Source organism: Pyxicephalus adspersus, chromosome 3, assembly GCF_032062135.1.
Source record: "Pyxicephalus adspersus chromosome 3, UCB_Pads_2.0, whole genome shotgun sequence".
In the NCBI taxonomy this organism is placed as follows: domain Eukaryota; kingdom Metazoa; phylum Chordata; class Amphibia; order Anura; family Pyxicephalidae; genus Pyxicephalus; species Pyxicephalus adspersus.
In genome coordinates this window covers 93,634,761-93,657,099 of record NC_092860.1, presented here as the reverse complement: position 1 = coordinate 93,657,099, position 22,339 = coordinate 93,634,761, and the positions used below count along the sequence as shown (strand labels likewise).

General features: G+C 35.2%; 1 protein-coding gene across 1 annotated transcript in view; it reads left to right on the top strand.

Moving 5' to 3' along the window:
• Positions 1-22,339, top strand: part of EGF (epidermal growth factor) — a 58,101-nt gene that overhangs the window by 19,828 nt on the left and 15,934 nt on the right. Inside the window, 11 exon segments of the mRNA XM_072405706.1 lie at positions 5-181; positions 1,103-1,225; positions 2,195-2,317; positions 6,826-6,948; positions 8,399-8,524; positions 8,754-8,890; positions 10,807-10,955; positions 11,703-11,807; positions 12,114-12,334; positions 14,118-14,285; positions 20,214-20,381. Coding sequence (XP_072261807.1) covers positions 5-181; positions 1,103-1,225; positions 2,195-2,317; positions 6,826-6,948; positions 8,399-8,524; positions 8,754-8,890; positions 10,807-10,955; positions 11,703-11,807; positions 12,114-12,334; positions 14,118-14,285; positions 20,214-20,381 — 1,620 coding nt within the window.

Sequence of the window (22,339 nt, the reverse complement as noted above, 5' to 3'; positions counted from 1 at the left end):
GTTTTTTCTGATCACATCTACTACTCAGAACGGAAATCTCCTTCTATCAGAAGAATTAATAAATATACAGGAAAAAATTCTACTACTATTAACCTAAAACCATACATTATGGACATCATTGACCTGAAAGTAGTTGCTCAGCTCTCACACACCAGTGAAGCTACTACCCAACGGAGATCTGGTAAAATTTTATATGAGGTTCAATGCATTAAACAGCAGCTTCTAAATCATGATATAATATTAATACAGTGTACAGTAACTTTGTTCATCTATCTACGGTTGCTACAACCCAATATAATGCAAATCTAAAATGGAAGGCCTAATAATTTTATTGTGCTTATGTCAAGGTTGTCCAAGCCATGCATCCTATAATCACCCTTGTGTATGAATAAGTTAGATTTTCCAATTCTGTCAATGTACAGGCATGCAGAAGGCGGAAATAAATACTTTATTCATGTCAGGACCATTGCATAGTTTCTCTGTGATACATCCTGACTTCTGTAATAGGGTGGGGTGGATATCATGTTTGGCAATGTCCCTTTCCTGCAATGGTCTGCCTCTTAAAGCTAATCTTTACCACTTATATCTGCTGTGCTGGTTTGGGCAGAAGGCTGCTCCTTCACTTTACGCATAAAGAAGAGTTGGCCTAGCAGCCCTTAGCATATTGAGAGAACAGTTTCTGCAGATTATCTACTTACATAAATATTATTATCTGTTTATGATCTGTTTGATGAATGCAAAAATGCCCGATAATCATGTTTGCAATTCAGAGTTATCCTGTGATCGGTGCACAATTCCTGCAAATACATACTGCCATATTTTGCTAAATTTTTTTAATTGTAGACTGATATACCCTTTAAAGATACTGTTATGTGTGTTTATTGTATATATGTTTGTGTCAATTTTAAATATTAGCAATCCACAATAATAACACAATAATTAGCAATGATATTTTTTCTACTAGTGTTACTGATTTTTTTTATTTCTTGTAGAGCAGAGAAGGTTTTTAGGCCCTGTAAGGGGTTAAACATATGTATGACTTTTACATACAATATATTAATAAATAATATATATAACACTCTTACTGTATGGTGTATTCTAGAGTCTGATCCTTGCACTGAGGAAAATGACTATTGTATGGAAATATGTCAAATTGATACAGCAACACAGCACTGTAGATGTATGGAAGGGTTTCAGCTTTCTGCTGATGGAAGACACTGTGAAGGTGAGATGGACCCTCTTTCTTTTATTAACTGTGATAGGTGGGTAATACTTGTTTATTTTTTAAGCAGGTACATTGCAAGCTTTATTATCTTCATAAACCTGCAAACACTGGATATACAGAGCCATCCTATTAGACCCATAGGGCTACAGGGTGACATAACCAGAAAGTGGCTAGTTCACAACATAAATTTCAACTGAAACTGATATTTTATTTATTTTTAGCATTCATTTATTTTAGAAGTCCTTTGACTCAATAAAAGGAACAAACATAAGGTACATTGTTTGGTCTTTGTCACCCACCTACACGGTGGACTAGGTGTCACTATTACTTGGCATAAAGTTGTTCAAACTTTACAACTTGTAGCATCATCAATTTCTTGGGTTTGTGAAGTTTCCCCCCCCCCTATTTCCTCCAAGGGACTTTTAATGTACCAGCAAGTCATTTATTCTGTCACAGCCTTCTTAAAATTAAATATGGGTAGGCTATGTTCTTAGATGGAGTGTAAATGGGCATAGGGTGTATGTTTTCAGAATGTTCTTCTCACCCTCCTCCACTAAACACCCATAAGAGGAATTTCCCTCTATAAAAAAAACTATGCAAGTAAAACCTGTATAATCTATTCCTTTTTGTACATATGTGTGTAAATGACCTCAGACCCTCCATGTTCCAGTATTTAAGGAATGAAAATTAACGATGTAGGAAAAATATGTGTAATATTTAGAAAAAAGAAAAACAGTCCCAGCTGTTATTCAATAAATGTTTACTGAGGAAGGTTAAAGGTGGGGAGCTCGGATCTTTCTATTACAGGTGAACCTAAACATGAAAGCAAAACAGCTGAGATGGGTTGTTTCACGTTTCAAGCCCTGACAGGTCTTTAGAGAATTCATATTAAAAGCATGACATTTTATTTGCAGCATTTAGAAGTCCATAAATTTATTCAGTTACATCTGAAATTTTTTTTTCCTTTAGATATAAATGAGTGTGCTCTATGGACCCATGGTTGCACTCTTGGCTGTGAAAATGTACCAGGTTCCTATTTTTGTACCTGCCCAAGAGGATATATACTTCTTCCAGATAACAAGTCATGTCATGGTGAGTTCCATCCCACTAATAATGTGAAATAAGAGGAGCCTGAGAAGACTAGTGCTGCTGTGCAGTCACTATTTGCACACCCACAAATTATTGCTAACAAGGTTGATAGTTTCTTTCAATAGAGTGACCTTGAGTTATTCCTGACTTAGCATTGTTTAATTCTTGGATTATTGACCTCGCCTTGGTACCCATTTTTGAAATTTTGTCATCTAAAAATGTAATCTTGGTTGGGGCTAATGTCTGTTAGTAACTATAATTTTCTGACGTCTCTGTTTAGTCTGTTTCTTTACTAATGGGGTCTGCTTGAGGGCCATTACTACACTGTCACCTTAAACCCGTTTGTGAGGGGCAATAGTAAAGTCGAGTGCCTGTTGAACTTCCTTTAGATTCTAAACAGCCATCTGTATTGTCAGAGCTTCTGTGCTTTTCCTATTTGCTTTAATTTCACTTGCTAACTCTCCAATTCCCAGCAGTCCTTAAAATATTGGGCCTGATTTATTAAAGCTCTCCAAGGCTGGAGACGATACAATTTCATCAGTGAAGCTGGGTGATCCTGCAAACCTAGAATTAATCTGGTCTAGGATTAAAAACATTTACTAACAAATAGCAAATGACTTTTAAGATATCCATTCCAGATTTGTTGGAACTCACTCAACTTAACTGATGAAAGTGTATCCTCTCCAGCCTTAGAGACCTTTCATAATTCAGGCCCTTTTTTGCATTTATTTAAAAATTCAATATAATTTTTGAACAAAGTTAGAGAACCATACAATTAAATATTTAGTGTATTTAGGTACTAAGCAGTAAAGGGGTTAATGTATGGCAGCTATTTTTTTCCCTCTGGTGTAAATGTAGGTGGCCATAGGATTTGACTCCCTGTAAGAATCTCTGCACAGTTCTCCAGAAGCCTGCAGAAGCCTACAGTTATACAGGCTGTAGGTATCATTATAGGACTTCTTTTATGGAGTAACATATAGATTACCGTAGCATGATCAAATTTTCACACTGCATTTAGAAAAATAATATTGGTTGCATTTAGGCTCATAGGACAGAAAAAAAAGAGCATTTACGCAATTAAAATGTTTTATTTGTATGGTAATTGTATTGTCACTTTCCCTAGACCAGGGGTGTCAAACTCAAATGCATAGTGGGCCAAAATAAAAACCTTAGACCAAATTGGGGGCCAACTTTAAAATTCATTGAAAAAATTGAGAAAGTTTTTCCTTCTCATTAGATATAAAATCTTTTCATATGGAAACAAGGAGGTTTTGCCTCACAGTCAATCTGGAACAAGCATATACTATTTTTTTTTAATTTTATTTAGCCTTCTGAGGTAAATCTCAATGGTAACCTTTTTGCAAAGGCTAACAATAATAATAACAATGTGAATTCAACCATTCAAGTCCATGCCTTCGAGTAGCAAGGAAAAGTTCAGCTGAGGGGGAGTACTAAAAATGCCAGGCGTGACCAATGCGGGGCTAAATCTTTTGAGTGGCTGACCGCCGCAGATCGCCGCTGGAACTCCCCCATCATTGAAATAGGGCCGCTACTAAAATTCCCGGCATTATTTGCTGCTCTAAAATGGTCCAATGCAGGGCCACGCATTGGCAGAGCTCGTCTATAGACACGAGTGATGCTGAGAATTGTAGTAGTGGTGCTATTTCAATGCAGTGGCGGGCCAGCTGCAGTTCATATTTGAGATTCCTTTGGGGGCCAAAAAAAAAGGCCGTTGGGGGACAGATTTGGCCCTTGGGTCAGAGTTTGACACACCTGGCCTAGACTATTGTGAACGCTGTAAACACCAAAGTTAGTTTTTCTATTACAGGAGTATTGAAAACTATACGTTTTTTTTACATTTGAATCTATTTGTAGTCACATCCATCTATATATAGTATGGTATACACTTAACACAGATTTTGTTGGAGGAGATCTAGCAAACTGTGCTTGTATTGCGATTTGTGTTTAGAACTTTATATATCAGGGTGAACAGCACTTAACCAACGCTAAAAACATTCTGGTAATATATATATGCATTCATTCTGAACAAGGAAAACTCTTAGTTCCTTAGTATGGGCCAAACACCCTGGGGTATATTATCAGGCTATGAAGATGAACCTGGGCAATGCAGCTGCACCTGGGCCCTTCAGATTAGATGCCACAGACATTATGCTTTTAATTTAGCTGCTGTGAGCTCATGTCACATTCTGCACATTAAACACATTTTTTTTCAAATCTCTTGCCCCTTCCCATGTGTTAGTCTTGTTAGGCTTACCGATAATGTATGCCATAGTATTAGTATGGCATTTCTTAAGTATTTTTGAAACTTTGAAAAGATCATGCTACTTCTTTATGTATTTAATTTTTTTTATTAGATAATGCCTGAAGTGGCAAATTTAACTTGAACAAAATCCAGCTCAGTTCAATACTGATTGAGGAAAGAGGAATACAATACTTCCTGTTCATTTATTAGCATTTGAGAGAAAGGCAAAACTTTTTATTTCTTTTTAGACAGAATAGGGAATAGTTAGTATCCATGAACCATTTTTGCTGTCTGTGGAAAGTTTCTAATTTATTTTCTATAGGTTTTGTCATTAAAATATTGGGCTTTGTATTATTGGTCTTAGTAAATTCTGTCTCTCCCCATGGTCTAGTTGTACGCTATAATTATTGTTGCCCCTAATTACATAGTTGAGTGTTATGAACAACCTCATAGGAAACTGTCAGTTAGGTTACTTTATGAGCACTCTCGCTGTATTCATGCAACAACCCAAATTATAATTTACCACCTTAATGAGTCCTATTATTTTGCTTTCTAAGTATTTGCTCATAAAATTAATGAGAATGTTTAGAATAGCTTTCCAGTATAAAAGATTACGAAGTTCCTGTAAATGCTATTTTATTATGAGATGAGTATTGTACAGTCAGATGAATGCACAATGTTTGTGTTTTACAGACGTGCATGCAGCTGTAATTTGTCGTTTTGACCTATAATGCTAATTGTAGGAAGCGGGCACAAAGGAATTACCTCCAAGACACAGATTTAGCAATTTATTGCTTTAAACCGATATTAGACACACCTTGCATGAATAATTACAGTACAAAAGATTTACAGATTCGGTATTAAAATAACAAGCTTTGTAATATAGGTGTTTATTGCACACATTCCCACTTTTCTCTTGATACACTATGGGAAATGCATTTATCACTTTTACATATTATTGATAATAATTTATATAGTGCCATCATCTTCTGCAGGACTGTACAAAGTAAGGAACAAACATAGGTGCAGTTTTGAATAATAAATTTTGTTTTATGGAAGGCTGTACAAACTCATGTCACCAACTGCCCCTCAGAGGAGCTAACACTCTAATGTGGATTTAAGCAGTAAATGAATGCACTCTCTTAGCTCTCTAATTTCCTGCAGGAATTAGGATTTTGTTATCAGCCTGTCACTGGTTCCTTTAAAGGTATTCAAGAGAATGATACCAGAAAGTTAATTATTAGTAATTAGCACACGGCTACTAAACAATATTTGCATACATCACTAATCATTTATCAGATCTAAACCCTAACAGGAAGACGGTTAATTTGCCAAAGCCAGTTGCCATGTTTTACATTTGCAAGTAGGTTCTTGAAAATTGATTTATTGTAAATTATTTCTTCATTTGATCACATAAATAAAATAAATAAAAAAAGCAAACTAATACCATAGAACAAGAATGTATGAAAGAAATTTATATATTAAATAAATCAAACCTGGTAACTAGCTAAAGTCATTAAAATTCTATTAGTCTTCAGCTTGCACCATGCTTTTTTTTCTGACCAATTTATTTCAGCAGCAGCAGCTTATCACTGATCCTTTATACCAAAATTAGTGATAAGTTCACTTTGAAACTGTACCTTCACCGATTCTTCATGTTGTGTAACATCACCAAACACCCTTCAGGCATAAGTACTTATTTATGTATATTTTTGGCCATACTATTTTTTGATGATTTTTAGTTCTCTGCTTGCCACCTTGGTCTGCCTCTCTACTTTATTAACCTTCTCAATATCAGAAGAACACAGCAGAAAATTCTCGAGCAGGGGGGGGCAGAATAAAGTTTAAAAGCACAAATGATTTAGAATTCAATATTAAACAACCTTTTTATAAAAGTGTTCTGTACTTCTACACACATGGTTCATTTCCCATAGCTTATCGATGGAGCCATTGCTATGCAAAACATGCCAAAGCATTTGGTATATAGTTGCTGTCTTTTGCTCATGTTTTGAATAAAACCCAATTGATATTCCGAGTCATCTGTGAATGGGCTATGTTTAATTGATACAATGGCATTTTTTATTTTGGGCATAAAAAGAGCATATGAACACTTCTGTTTACATAAAAGGGAAAGCACCTGCTATCTATCACAATATTTATATCTTCTTGATAGTCAATTACAGATGTTTGCTCAACTCACAATGCTTCCAGCTGTGTTTTATCAGATATCTCTTTTTCAATCTGCTAGATGTGACACCTTGCTTACAAGGAAACAAAAACTGCAGTCATGGCTGTGTAGAGACAGCTGGAGGACCTGTCTGCTACTGCCCTGAAGGATCAGTGCTCTCTAGGGATGGCAAAACGTGCACAGGTATGCGAAAGGTTTTAGAAAGATGACTCGCATTTATTAAGTACTACTTCTCTACGGCATATTATCATGAGCCTGTTATGACACGTTGAGTGACATGGAGAATGGTATCTAGTCTGATAATATGTGTGTATGAAATTAGTATACCTCTACTTTTACTACTCTACTAGTTGAGTGTGAAAAAATGCATAAACATTACATATTTACATGGGCTGGATATGTGCAATTGCTTTGTGATAATCTATGCAAACACTTTGAGACCAACTATTCCATGAGTTACCTGCAGATCCTGTGTTTACGTTTTTGGGGTTCTTGGAGACTTTTTTTGCTATCAGATAGTTGGTTCTTGGCCTGAATTTGCTTGGCTGGTCAGTGCTGGGCAAATGGGCAGTAACTTAAAGTCTACACCACTTGTAGAATATTTTCCTAACAATGGAATGATTGATTCCAAAACATTAGCAATCCTTGTACATTTATTACTAGCCTCTTAAGCATCCATTAATTACTTTTAAATAGCCTTATATAATATAGAGCTCTTCTGACATGACTTGGCATGATGTAACCAAAGCACACCAGATATCAGAAGTTTAAATAAGACCATCTGGTTTAACCAGTATATACTCCCCAGTAATGTCCTAATATGTAGGGGTGTACTTTATTATTTTCATGTGAAAACATAGCATGTTCTTTTATTTAGTTGAATATCATAAATACACTGACAAATGTATCTGTTATTCTAAATGATCACATTTATCTGTTGGCACAGTTTGAATGAAGATATTTGATCTATTGATAAACATATAGCAAAGTAAATTGTTCAACAATATGCCTGTTAGGTCATTCTGTGCAAATTGAGAATTTACTTTAAAGCAGCGGTCCTCAACCTGTGGTCAGGAGAAGCACCCCGCTTGGGGGGCCCACTGGTCAGAGACGTGGACCATGTTTCCCGTATGCATCGCAGGCTCAGACCACTGATGGGAGAATGGGTGGGTTCTGGCATCATGACCTCACTCTGGGGGAAGTTTCTTCTCCTTTGAGTGACATACGGCTCCCTGCACATGGGAGGTTCGGAGTTTGGTTGGGGACCAATGCTTTAAAGGGCTTGAAAAGTACTATTTAGACATGGAGAACCCAAAGAAAATTGCAATAGAAAGTTAGTGTTAATATCTACTTATTACCTTTTATGTACAATAAAGTATATTCACCCACTTCAATTAGCACAGAACAATAAAATACTTGTTGTTGAAAGAATCACAATACAAATAGTTTATAAATAAACCTCTAATGTTTACCGGTTCCGATATGATGATAACTTTTTTTTAGGGGAAGAAACATTTGACATGAAAAAATCACACATTTATACTTGAAAAAACTAAAACATGTTAATTTTTTGTGTGTAGTAACTGCATACAAAACATAAAATCATAAGTACTCTAGATATGTTGTTTTTAAGGATGCTCGTCTCCTGACAAGGGAGGATGTAGTCAGATATGCCGGAGAACTAGAGGAACAGAATGGGAGTGTGACTGTTTTCCCGGGTACATTCTACAATTAGATAAGAAGCGTTGCCTTGCTTCAGGTCAGTGGATTTTTACATTTTTTTATTAGCTATTTTTCTTGTGTAATCAATTAACATATCCCGCAGTGGGCAGAAATAAACTAGATTTTGTTACAAAATACTAAATATTGTTATGACTTTTGTTTTCCTATTTTTATTTTAATCATAATGTTTTTATTAATAATGTTCTTATTTTTTACAGTATTTAGTCCCATATAACTGAGTATTATTCTTTGTGCATTAAGTACAGGTCCTCAGCCATTTCTACTGTTTACAAATGTACAAGACATCCGGAGAATGAACTTTGATGGGACAGATTATGCCCGTCTACTGGATACACAGATTGGGGGAGTCTTTGCACTGGACCATGACCCTATGGATAATAGGGTAGTGTATGTTGAAGAGATTATTGTTTATATATCAAAGGCCTATGGTCAAAGAGTTTATCAGAGTGGAATGTCCATGTCCCCATTATCTCACCTATGCCTTTATCCAGTACTTAAGAACTTTGTACAGATTATCTAAACAAGAGATGTTATAATAGAAAGTTATTACATAGAAACACTTTGCTTTTGATAAATTAAGTGCATGTTTTTATTAAAGCCCCCAAGGTAGATTCACCCTCTGTTTCTCTTGGAGACCATGCAATAAAAAATGATAGGACATCCAATATTTAAAATTGTCATTAAAAGGGGTGATGGAAAATCTTTTATTATAAATATTTAATTTTCTTCTATTTCTTGTTATGTCTTTAGGAGTGTTATATTAGTTTTTTTAAAGGCTTTTATAAAAGTTCAAATAAATTTGTTAGCTACAGACCTATATTTTAATTCTAAGAGCTAGGTTTACTCAAGCTCATTTTCAGAATAGAATCAATTCGGATTGGAGGGTAGATGGTAAATAAGATGCTAAATATTTGCAGGCAGTCTTTTGTGCATAATTAGATTGGTTTAGGGTGTGCATAAAACTGTGGCATGGCTGCTTGCTTATAGAACTTTTGATTAGGAAAGGTCAGTCCAGTGCTGATCCTCCAACTTGGCAATGTGCAGGCGGAAGATACAATCCAGCTATAACATGTTCAGCTCAAGATTTTCCAACAACTATATAACACAAGGGCCTACTTTATTGGTTACAATTTAAAGAAAAATGTAGATACATACATATTACATAATAAATATTAAGCTCGGTGTCAAAGAAATAATCTTACTATACAATCTTTGTACAATGAGCTTAAGAGTTCTCAAAGCTATACTATCCACTCTTCAATCAAACCAAATCTAACCAGGTGTCCCTTCTTTTTCATAAGAAAGGGAGCTGCAAAGTACAGTCACAAGTCCCCTACACCCAGCAACTTTCTACTACTGCTTAGGTTCAGAGGAATAAGAGGCTCTCTTAAACCCCCAGTATGGTTAATCACAGTAACACTTGCTGCCTCTGTGGGTATCACCTGAAAACTGATGTGGTGAAGGGCATGCAGACAGTGTACTGAACAGGACAGACTTCCTAAATGAGCATTGCCAGAAGGGAAAAAGAGGGAAGAGCTTTTGGCAAGTAGGTTGGTGTGCTGTGTAGGCCAGGGGTCTGCAACCTGCAGCTCCGGAGCCGCATGCGGCTCTTCAGCCTCCTTGTTGTGGTATTAAAACTTTTAAAAGTTTATAAACTGTGTTATGTTTTGCGGCTCCAGACTATTTTTCTTTAGTGGAAGAGGAGGCAAAATGGCTCTTTTAATAGTAAAGGTTTCTGACCCCTGGTGTAGGCCATTGCTGTTGAGGTGTCCTGTGAAAAAGCAGGGTTCTTTGATTGCTATGATTGTCATACTCATAATACTCCACAAGAGGGCAGCCTTGCATGTTTTTCTTCCACAATTAATCTTCCAGCCAAGTGTGTGCATACAATCATGGCTGTACATGCTTTTATATGCTTTTATTTGCTGTGCTACAGTAAAAATATTTTACAATGTTTGTGGAATAATACACCTTACTGCAAATATTTTTCCTAAAATAATCTTGAATGGAATACAGAAACATATGCTTACCTATTTTTATACAGAAACCTTTTATACTTATTATACATGCCTAATATTTTTCATTCCAAATAATGTAAATGGCCATTGTTTAAATATGTAAGCATATGTTGTTCTGAGTTATTCTTGCTTCTATTTTACATTTTATACATTGAGCTGTGATATTATTTTAGGGTAGATGAATGGACATGATGTAAATATTTATTTTATTGCTATGAGTAACTTAGAACCCTTATCTGTAGTCATTATGTTTTATGTGTCTGTACAATTTTATTCTTAGATTTACTTTGCACACACAGCTCTGAAGTGTATAGAAAGTGTAAAGATGGATGGCAGCAGTCGAACAAAAGTGATTACAGAAGATGTTGACATACCTGAGGGACTTGCTATTGATGCCATAAACAGGAAACTGTATTGGACTGACAGAGGGTATGTATCTTATAGAGGATTAAAATAAAAGCATATTGGTCTTAAAAGTATAGATTTCTTGTAAAGAACTGAGGGACTGTGGAAACAGAACACAAAGTTACATTGTAAGGAAAAAGATTTTTAAAGTGCAAACAGAAAACTGGCCAAGTATCCAGCACTTAAAAATCACAACTTGTTGAAAAGCAAATATTTTGTGGCTCCCTTCCTCAAAGAAATATAGTGACATAGTGGTCACTGTGGGACGTTGTGTGGCCCTGAAATGTCTTGACAATAATTTCCAAGAACTCTAAACTTTGGAGTACTGGTGACTTTGTCTTCTGTTTTTCTATTGAGCAGAAACAATATTTTAAACATAATAAAAATTAATAAATAAACGCTATTATAATGTCAAGCAATGCAGATAATGCTAAGTACATTAAAACCTGTAAAAAACAGAGGGCCGTTGCAAATTATGTAACCAGCTATTAAGCAGGTGATTGGTCATAGTGAGGTATTTTTACTGTTTTGCTTTAAATATGAGTTGCTTAGAAAGTCATCCTATTAATCTTTTGTACCTTTTGTTAAGTGATTACTGTCATATGAAGGATATCTACTGTAACATGTATAGGATGTTTTGAAGAAGCATGTGATTTCGCTCTGATGCATATATGTCTGCTCCTGCCAGGTATATATGTGAATACACATTAGATATAGACATAATGTCATATTTATTTTTGTAAACATTGTTCTTATTTTTATAATAAATAGAAAATCCTGCATTGAAATGAGTGACCTGTATGGAGAAGACAGAGAAAAGATTATCCATGAAAACCTTCATCAGCCAAGAGGAATTTGTGTACATCCACGAGCTGGGTATGAACCAGCAGTGCTTTGTTTATTATTTTCACTTTCAAAAAGCAGTTAAATTGTGACAATGTAGTATGGGCCCACTAAGTGCTTTCGGAGACCCATTGTTTCAGTTTCCTTCCAAATTAGTGGACAGTAATAACAACGACCTCCTGTATTGGGGGCTAGACTTACACCTTTATAGACATTTAAAAACATCATTACAGTCAAGTTTTGTCGGCCCAAGAACTATGCATTATCAAATGGTTTGTCAATCAGCTGCGGTTTAATAATTTTTTAGAATCAGAATTTTTTTCCTTTATTCTTTTTTAGGAGACTGTTTTGGACAGATATAGGATCTGCTCCTCATATAGGAAGCTCCAGCCTTGAAGGAAAGAAAATGAGAGTTGTGATTAACACCGACCTTGAATGGCCAAGTGGGATCGCTGTGGATACCCTCACTGATAAGCTATACTGGTGTGATACCAAGAGATCTGTCGTCGAGTCTTCGGATCTGGATGGCTCCAATCGTCACAGCCTATCCCATGATGTAGGTGAGGTTTTGGTAAAAAAAAAAAAAAAAAACTTTTATAGTCAAATACTTTCATAAATTACTATAAGACACTTATTAAATGCATTTTGCAATCTAATAATAAACATTTGAAGTTAAAATCTTTTTGTATGTGTCCTAAATTTACAAAGCAGACCCATTAATTGTATCAAGAGTCCATTTAATCAATGTTCAGTCTGGCATAGCATATAAAACATATATTTTTTTATGGTCTCTGTGCTCTCGCCTCCCACCTGTCAGACCAGGGGTTGGGGACCTCTGCTCTAAACAGTCACTTCTTAAATTCAGCTTTCAACAATGCTTTAGTATTTTTTTTTTTATTATTTTGTTATTATAACATTAAAATAAAAATTTAATGATGGAATGAAAAGGCTGATTTACTAAAAGGAGTTGAGAATCTTCACTCTGACCATGAGGTATCTAGCATAGTCCACCACCCACCCAGGTTGGATAATTTTTTAACACAGACACACACACACACACACACACACAGGTTCACATCTCTATACATTGCAGTATTTTCAGAAATTGTTCTGAAATCAAATACATTTTTTTGAATAGACAGAACAAAATTGGAGACATGATAGAGCTCTATTTATAAAATGGGGAATCATACATTCCTTCAAACATTTCCCTGAAGGAATCTTCCAGGCCAATGTTTTTAATAGCAGTAATTGACTCACACCAGGGAAAGTCTGAGGGAATGTCTGATTCCCTGTTTTAAAAATAGAGTTTTAAATATTTTATGTATAATCATGTTGGTTAAAGAGGAGGGTTTATTAAAAAGGAGCTTGTTAAAAACAATCCAAGGTTATAATAGCTAGGAAGCAGAAAAGCCTGTGGATACAATTGTATAGCCACCTGCATAGTGCATCTTGTGAAACATAGGCATAATAGTAAAATGCCTATCCCAGAAAATCTCCTCCTTCCAGTGAAGCACTTATCAAATTGTCAACATATCAGACAACCAGACAAGAATGTTCAGAATTACCTCAGCAATGGCAGTCACCATTTTATCTTACGGATAGATTCTCCTTAAATCCACAACCTGAATTGATGGAGAGCTGGGAGAATATTATATAAAAATATGTAAAGGATGTAATGATGAGGATGTAAGGATGAGTAAATGTTTGTTATATAATGGAACTGAGCATGCGGTCAAATTGATAAAGAAAAAAATCTGGGGTTGTCATTGTGTAAGCCAGTATATTACAATTAAATGTGTTATGCCCTAGGATATAATTTTCAAAGCTTGAGATTTATTAAAAATATTCTTGTAATGAAGTAAGAAGTAGTGAATTACAATTTGGTTTTTATGTTAATGTGCAGACTTATCAAGATCTCAATAAAAGCAGAGTTTTGCAAAAATGTTTTTATTTAACACCCAGCAGACTTCAATAGCTGTGTGCAGAACTTATTTGACAGTAAAGCAAAATAACGTACAAGCTAATAATATCATTCTGCTGCCACCCAAACTTTTTGTCACCCCAATGATTTATATCCAGCCAATAGCGTGTAATTCCTTAGCTAAGTAAGCTTGATTCATTACTCTGTCAGACATTTCCATTTTTGTATATGATGTCCTAGAAAAGATGTTGTAACATTCCTAAACACCTGCACTGTTCCACAAGTTACCTTCATAATTATTGCTGCCATTATTAGGATGTCAGAAGTCTAATGCAATCATTTTTTACAAGTGATATTTATATGTGAAATATTAAGTTGTAAAGCATCTGTAGAATCTTAGATTTATGTATATTTTTCAGGACATCCGTTTGGTATAGCTGTATTTGAAGATCACGTATGGTTGTCTGACTGGGTGCAGCCATCAATAATAAGAATGGACAGGAAGAACACACACAGCTGGGTACGTCTCCGGGGAAGTTTAACAAGACCTTCAGCACTTGTGGTCGTGCATCCTTTGGTCAAGCTAGGTAATTCTTGTTTGTTGTTTTAAGTATTGTATTTATACAAAAAAAGTTAGACAAAAATCGCAATAAAATGTTATAAAACATTTGATAGTCTATTCTGTGGAATGGTCCTATGGGCCTGATTTATTAAAGCTCTCCAAGGCTGGAGAGGATACATTTTTAGCAGTAAAGCTGGGTGATCCAGCAAACCTGGAATGGACCTGGTCCAGGATTGAAAACATTTGGTAACAAATAGCAAATGATTTTTCAGGTTTGCTGGATAACCCTGCTTCACTATGGAAAGTGTATCCTCTCCAGCCTTGGATAGCTTTAATAAATCAGGCCCAATGCGTTCGTGAGCCATGTACTTTGCTCCCATGATGTCAAATACTGTGTTGATGTAATTGCAAATGTTTGGATGTAATTTTAATTTTTGGGGCTCCTCCTTCTTTCATAGTGGACATTGAGGAAGTCAGAACATGGACCCTACCTAGCACTACTGATTCTATCAAACACTAATGGGACTGTAGTTCAGGACTTGGAGTTTACAGTCTGGCTATGGTACTTCCAATAATATGCATAATCACACACATAGATACAGTACATGCCTTATATATTTGTCTTTCCAACTATGTATTTTGTGAAGTAAGGGTTTGGACTGTACCACAGATATTATGATGAACATTCTATTTTAATTGGTATTTTTATCAACAAGATGACCTACAAAAATTGTAATAGGAATAAATATATTTAGAATATTCATACACAATATTAGGGTTTGCCCTAAAGTGTTCTTATAACAGTTTACATATTTAGTATGTAATAATGGTTGGTAAGACCAAGCTATAGGCACAGGTGTCTTAGTACCTGTCAAAGCAGACAAACATGTCTAATAGTCTGCTCTACTAAAGTTTGTTGTCATTTGATGGTTGGGGTGATCTTTGTATAGAATGAGAATAGATGGGTCATGCTGCTCATCCTGTCTGTGCTAAATACTAGAAAAACAACATTCTACACATACAGATTCATTAAGATTCCTTCCCTAGAAAATACCAGCTAATACAAAAAGAACATATCTAACTATTTTTGAACAAGCTTTCCAGGTTTGTATGCCATTAGCATTTAAGAACTTTTCAGTTTAAATGTCATTTCTAGGCTTTGAAAGAAGGTTACAGTTTTTGTTCATTTTCACATTACATGCAATTTACATGACCATTATCTTGCAGAGGAATGTAAAGAAGCTGAAATTTAACAGCTTTAACTTGGAAGCTAACTAATCAGTAGCTAAAAATATTGTAGAAATCCGCAGAGATGGATGCTAAATTAAGTAATGGTTGGATGCTAAATTAAGTAATTAAGTAATTGCATTAGTTGAAAATGCAGAATATAGGTGTGAAGAAAGGCTTAGATTGTCACCTGTTGGTTAGCCTAGGTCAAAGTAACACTTGGGTCCATTGTTATCCTTTATTTGACAGGTGGAAGGAGGTGGCTTTTAGGCACCTAGTGTTTGACAAAAAGTCCATGGGGGCTGTAAAAATTGTTGTAGAAACTGCTATTCTGAGGGTTAGCACAAACCAAACCAGGCTCTTTCTTCCAGAGCCCAGGTTTGCTGAGAAACCAATGATAAATCATGCATAGGCAACCTGATGCTGGGTCCCAGTTTTGTGCGTAGCACAGCAGCTACCTCGTTAAAATCTATTGAAAGTCATTCCTTGAGCCAAGTTTTTGTTTAAAAAAAAATAATAAAAAAATGCTAGTCAGAACTAAACCCAAGTGCAAATGCACCTGATAAAAATCAAGTATCATGCAGTTTGACAGTGATCCAGACTTGTTATATAGGTACACTACTGGACATCAAAATAGTTGTTTTGTGCTAAAATACCGAAAATAAACCTACTGAAGTCACATCATACTTGTTACCTAATAGCCTGTGCCCCTCTGTACCCCATTTAAATAGAAACTTGTCTCCTGAGCAGACAAAAAAAGCAGACACAAAAAATCTACCAACTTTAACTTTAATTGCATTTGGACTTGATTTTATCATTAAGATTTAAAAAAAAAAAAAACAATCACATGCATTTGCACTTTACTTATATGTGTGGGCTCTGCAATTACTAATTGCAAATGCCATACACAAGTATCTCCTTAGAAAGTCCCATATATACTTGTTAGGCCTGTCAGTGAAGTCCACTTAATGCAGCTTTTTCTGATGGTGTGTTAATGATGTTGCACTGCTCCCGAATTGAGTTGTCATTCTCATGTAGGCATGTTTCTGCTTGAACTACAGTACAGTGGAATAAAAAGTAATGCAGGGAGCATGGCTGTCGGCATTGTCATTGCATATTCTTGTACAATGTTGAAAGCCTAAAAATTGGCCCTAGTCAAAATGATATCACCCCTGATGCTTTCTTCAGTAAAACAATTTCTAAATACACTTCACCAACTACTGGTTCCTTAACTACAAATGATCAATCATAAACCAAGTATTTTTTAACTTGAATGACATAAGTGATGATTGAGCTTGATATCCAATAGTAACTAGGTGACAGAAAATCACAAATGGCCTGACTGATAAAAGAAAAATAATGCAAAATCTCTAAATGCAACAGTATATCCGTGGTGAGAGTATTATGACTTTGTCCTATTGAGAATAATCCCACAAATGACAGTTTTCTTTAGTAAATTTCTCAGCTCAAGCAGATAACAGCGACAAAGGCTCGAATTTCTGCATTCCAGACTGCTGTCCTCAACATTAGACTGTTGTCCTTTTACCAACAGTGGAATTGCACTTAGACTCTAACAACAGCTGGGGGAGAGGATGGCACAGCAGAAGCCCCTGTAATCCTCATTGTCATCATGTCATTCATGTTCCCTATTTAAGTAGTAACTAGAGGCAAGAGTGATAACACAGACAGAAGGCATTGTTACCACTGGCCACTAGGTTTTAAGGCCATTTGGAAAACATGCTGACCCCATAAACATGACACATGACAACATAATTATGCTAGGAGGGTAGATCGAAGCTTACCATGTCATGACACAATGCTTTCCTAAATAGTTGCAGTGGCTAATACGGGTGTTCAGCATTGGCAGAAGCGACATCAGTTTGAAAAAAAATGAGCTTATTACTAAAAATGACCACCAAGCTTATATCTATTTTCATTTTATAGAGTCAGCGCTGGAACACTGTGTACAAATGTATTGAGAGCCATTGTGATATATGACCGCAGAGAGTGATGAAGCTCCACTGTGAATATCTATGACATGTTTTAGATGCCTCTGGCAGATCTTAACTTTCTTCTTCTTACTAAAAGAAATCAGGGAGTATGAACCGTCAGCAGGCTTCAGCAGTTTTCAGAAGCTCCTTTGAAAACATGTTGAAAGATTTACACAATAGATTTCATTAACATCACACTGCCTGTCTTTAGTTTTATACCCGAGATCATACCAATATTTGACATATGTAAGATTTGTGGAAGGAATTACAGGTGAAGTAAGACAAAAGTGTGTTTTGTTCCTAAGCCAAAGAAAAAAAAAAATAATGGGCATAAAAAGAAAGACAGATGTTCAGCTAAAATGTGATTCATAAAAACCACAAACATCTTGTGCACATACACACTACTTAGAAAGAGAAATTTCCAATAAAAAAGCTTTTTATAAATGTACAAAAGCATATATATATATATATATATATATATATATATATATATATATATATATATATATATGTGTGTGTGTTTGAAGTGGATTGTAGACTGGCTGGGAGGTGATGCCACCCACACGTGGAAGTAAGTTCCAAACTAAAGTTAAATGGAGGACTGCTATTGTTGGGTTTGTGGGTTGGAGACATTAGCCAACCACAAAAGTATATCTGAATCCAAAACATTTTTTAACATTTGGATAGATTAGAACCTGTCTTTTTTTTTCTCCAATTTGTTTCCTATTTTGGTTAAATTCACTTAAGGATTTAGATATACTTTAATAGGTATACCATCAGCTTCCTTATACTTCCGTAAACTTATAAATTATAGAGGAATTGTGTGCAATATTAAGCACCATCACTAGCGTCAGTTCTGATACCCAACCTCCCCCTTGCTTTGTTGGTCAGTTGCAGTGATGTTAACCCTCTCACATTGCAGGTGAACAATCGGTATAATTTAATAGACATGCAACAAGAAGATTTACCTACTGTGATTATTCTATGAATGTCACATTCACTCTTCTTTATTGACACGTGCCTAGATGACGGTCTAGCTAGTGCCCCATTGCATAACCCTAGACACAGCCTATTTCTAGGCCCAGGGAGAAGCGGGAAGTAGTCTTCATAATACCATTGCCATACTCACATTTTGTAATAAGTAAGTGTTGTTGGACATGCAGTCCCTTCTCTTCCCTGACGACTGCAACTAAATCATACAACCTGCTTCCGCCATTTACCCTGACATCATTTGAGTTGAAAGTGAAGGGGGCTTTTTCAAGGGCTATTTTTAAATAGATGACTTTTAAACCAATCTTGTATGGTCTGTATAGAGTCTTGACATAAATTACAATTCCTGCTTCCAGGTTGATGCAAGTGCAAAATTCTAATATTATATAAATACATACATATAAAATATGTAACTGTAAACCAGTAATGATTTCTAACAGTGTCAGTTAGAAAACTCTTTATAAACCAGTCAAAAGGAAAATGGTCAATAGTCATTATTAACCAGTAAACATTGATTATTCATTTTTAATGGGACTTTGAAAAATGGGCCCCATTCTAATCCAATGGTCAATTATAACATGAATGGACGCTGTAACTTATAAAAGGAATATTTTAATCATTTCCTAAATCCAATATTTTTCCATTTTCCATCTCCTAAAATTGTTTAACTGAAGAGTTACGAGTTACCTAAAATGGTTAAAATGAGCAAAGCACCTCCACAGAGACAGGCCTAAATTTGGCCTGCGCTATCAACAAATTGTTCCTAAGTGTACCTGGAAAATTGTGACCTGACAGCTGACACTGATGAGCTCAGGAAGGAAGGACACTTTTCCATTCATAAAAAGGTGTCAGGGTGGTGATGTGTGAGAGCAGACAGTTTGTGCATCATTTGTTCAATAAAGACTTTATGAAACGGAGCCCTGGAAAAACTGCTAATGCCTCTGAAACAACAGCAGGTAGTCCAGGATTAACTTAATCTTCCACCAAATATGTTTTTATTTACAGTGTATTCAGGTGTATCCTTTATGAGGTTTTTCTTTTGTGAGATTATCATGTCATTACACTGTGGGTTCTGTGCACGTTCTCCCTAAATAGACAATAATGCGCCAGTGAGTCATTGTTTTTCTGCATGCTCATAACTGCATTGCAATCCTAATCTTTTATAGTGTTAGGAGGATAGAATTAGAGGATCCACTTTGTTTTGATACCCTTCATGGATTGAATTGTATTTCTGGCCCAGACATAAAGAATGGAAAAGGGGAAGAGAACTGCTTTAGATGCCTTGATGTAGCATAATGGAAGCTTTACTGTGCTGACAATCTAATCTGAGAATACTTGTGATGTGTCCAGATATCCTGGCTTGGCACGGCTGCGTGCGGAGGGAGTGTCTTCGTTCATCTTCTTTGAAGGCCTGGGCTTAAGTGCTGGCTCAGGTTCAAAGTGAAGAGCGTTTGCTTGTTAGAAGTGCAACACTCTTTTATTCAGCCTTTAGTTTAAACTTAGTCTCTGCTTATCGTTAAACACGCACCAAATTATGGGACAGTCGGCTAGCACCTGACTATAATAAAACATAATTCTTCTCCCAAGCTGTCTATATTTACCTCCTGATCCTATTATGCACATAATGCCCCTTATATTAAGAACAATTATAAAAAAGAGAGCCAACGTGTGAATCTCTGTAATGACTAACTTAATGACTATGTAATTAGTTTAAGATGAAGTTTTGATGGTTCTTTGTTTTGCAGCCATTGCAGACATCACGTCAGAACCTAGAAAAGACATAGATGATAGCAACGGAACTACACTTAATCAGACCTTCCCTCACGGCCCTCTAAGTACCATCTTTTATGGGAACTTTACAAAAGACAATGCCCATGGCAGCAACGAGTTAGTGACTGAAATATTTTTATCAGGTAAAGTATTTTTGAATTCCTTGTAAATGAACTGTGCATTTATTTTTTTATTAATTCAGGGTAAAACCGCATGCTCCATTCACATATCTCAAAGTCTATGGTGATTTTAATATCCAAGATATTGTCACACAAAACTATTTCATAAAATTTTTACAATTCAGAAAGTCTGTTATCTGAAAGTTTCCCAGCAAAACTAAAATTGTATATATAGACAAAGTATAGAGTGGTTAATACTTGTCCGTGCTGCAGAGTCACCCTTTGCATTGGTCCTGGTGATTGTTTTCCCCCAGGACAAAAAGTGATGGGAAATATAACATTTTTCAGCTGTCACTAAAACAGGAGTTAGGGGAAATCTTCCAATGAGTTCACCTGTTCAAGTGACAACGTTCTTAAAAAGGAATGTCCTTCAGTTTGAATAGATTTCATTTTACTTCTTCATATCACATGGCAGGAAGTAAAATCTTTATAATTACAAAAAAAAAAAATCATAAGGAGTTCTAACTTTACAAAATCAAGTTTTTGTTACGGGCACACTGTAAATATATCTGCAGCACTAGATTCCATACCAGTGAAAAATAGCAAAGCAATACAAAATATAGTAAAATAATACAATGATAGTAAAACAGAAATGTAATAATTAAAATAGTTTTTACAGTTTTCTACTATGTAGAAATTGGAATTTATTAATACTAGATCATTCTTATGAATAATTTATATGAATATGAGTTTATATGAATTGTTTTACATGATGCTTCCTACAAGCATTGTTGGAGACAATGCTTTGAGATCTTCTCTGCATTTTCTGTCTTTGTGGAACAAAACTAATTATGTTTTAGCTTTATTTACTTTTTTAAATGTGGGAAAAACAGATAATATTCAACAGCATAAAAATCAGTATTTTCTATTCATAATTCATTAAAACAGGCTGGGGTTTTTGAAACTTGCTAAATGATAAATTACTGGAGATATCATCACAGTTTTGTTCTAGGGATCTCATTCACATTCACTCACTGTGTACACATTTATTTTATTTTAGGAAATTCATTTATTTTAGCTTGCCTGTAAACATGGTAGTGTGAAGATTTAGCACAGTACTCTGTTTATTTACAGTGAAATGAAAAAGCTTGCAATATGCTTCCCCGCATAGCCATTGTTATTATTTTGTGACTCAACTTATAATAGACCACCCTGATAGTAATGCGAAGCATTCACATTTCAAATGCTTTATGTGCTTAGTGTGATACCAAATTCAAAAGGGCTATTAGTGTTAAAACAATATATAAATATAAAAGTTTTTGTAGATAATATATTATAAAACAGGTTTTAACAGAGCAGGTTGTTTGCAAAACATCACAAAATATTAGATGTACTTAAGATAAATAGCACATGACAGTTAGTATTTAGTAGACACATGCTATGTAAAGCTGTTCATTTTATGATATTTGAAAAATTGTTGTTTTTTTTTTTTTATCATTCAGTAGTAAAATACAATTTTTTAACCTGAACAGAACATTTTACTTCCAAGCAACATATAGTTGTTTATATTATATTATTGCCTCTGTTGCTGAGTAATAGGTTGTAGGAAATGATTGGTGTTGGGGTGTTTATGCCATCACTTTTGTAGACAGCATCCAATCCGTTGGAAAAAAATAAAATATCTCTCAATAATGCCCTGTGCCTGGAGGTTATAGAGAATTATTCAGCATACCACTGACAAACGAACATTAGTACCATTACTTGTAGTTACAATTAAAAAGACATATTTTTTTCTCAGTTGAGATATGGTTAGGCATTTTTCTGTAAGTCTCAAATATGGTTAGAGTTAGTAATATACACAATTACAATGTAGTTTTATTATTAAAATGTTTATATAATGATATGTATGTTTTTGGCTAATGTACAGAAGTTGTTTATTTTTTGCTATTGTATTCCTCTTTACTCCCTATGCTTCTAGTGAT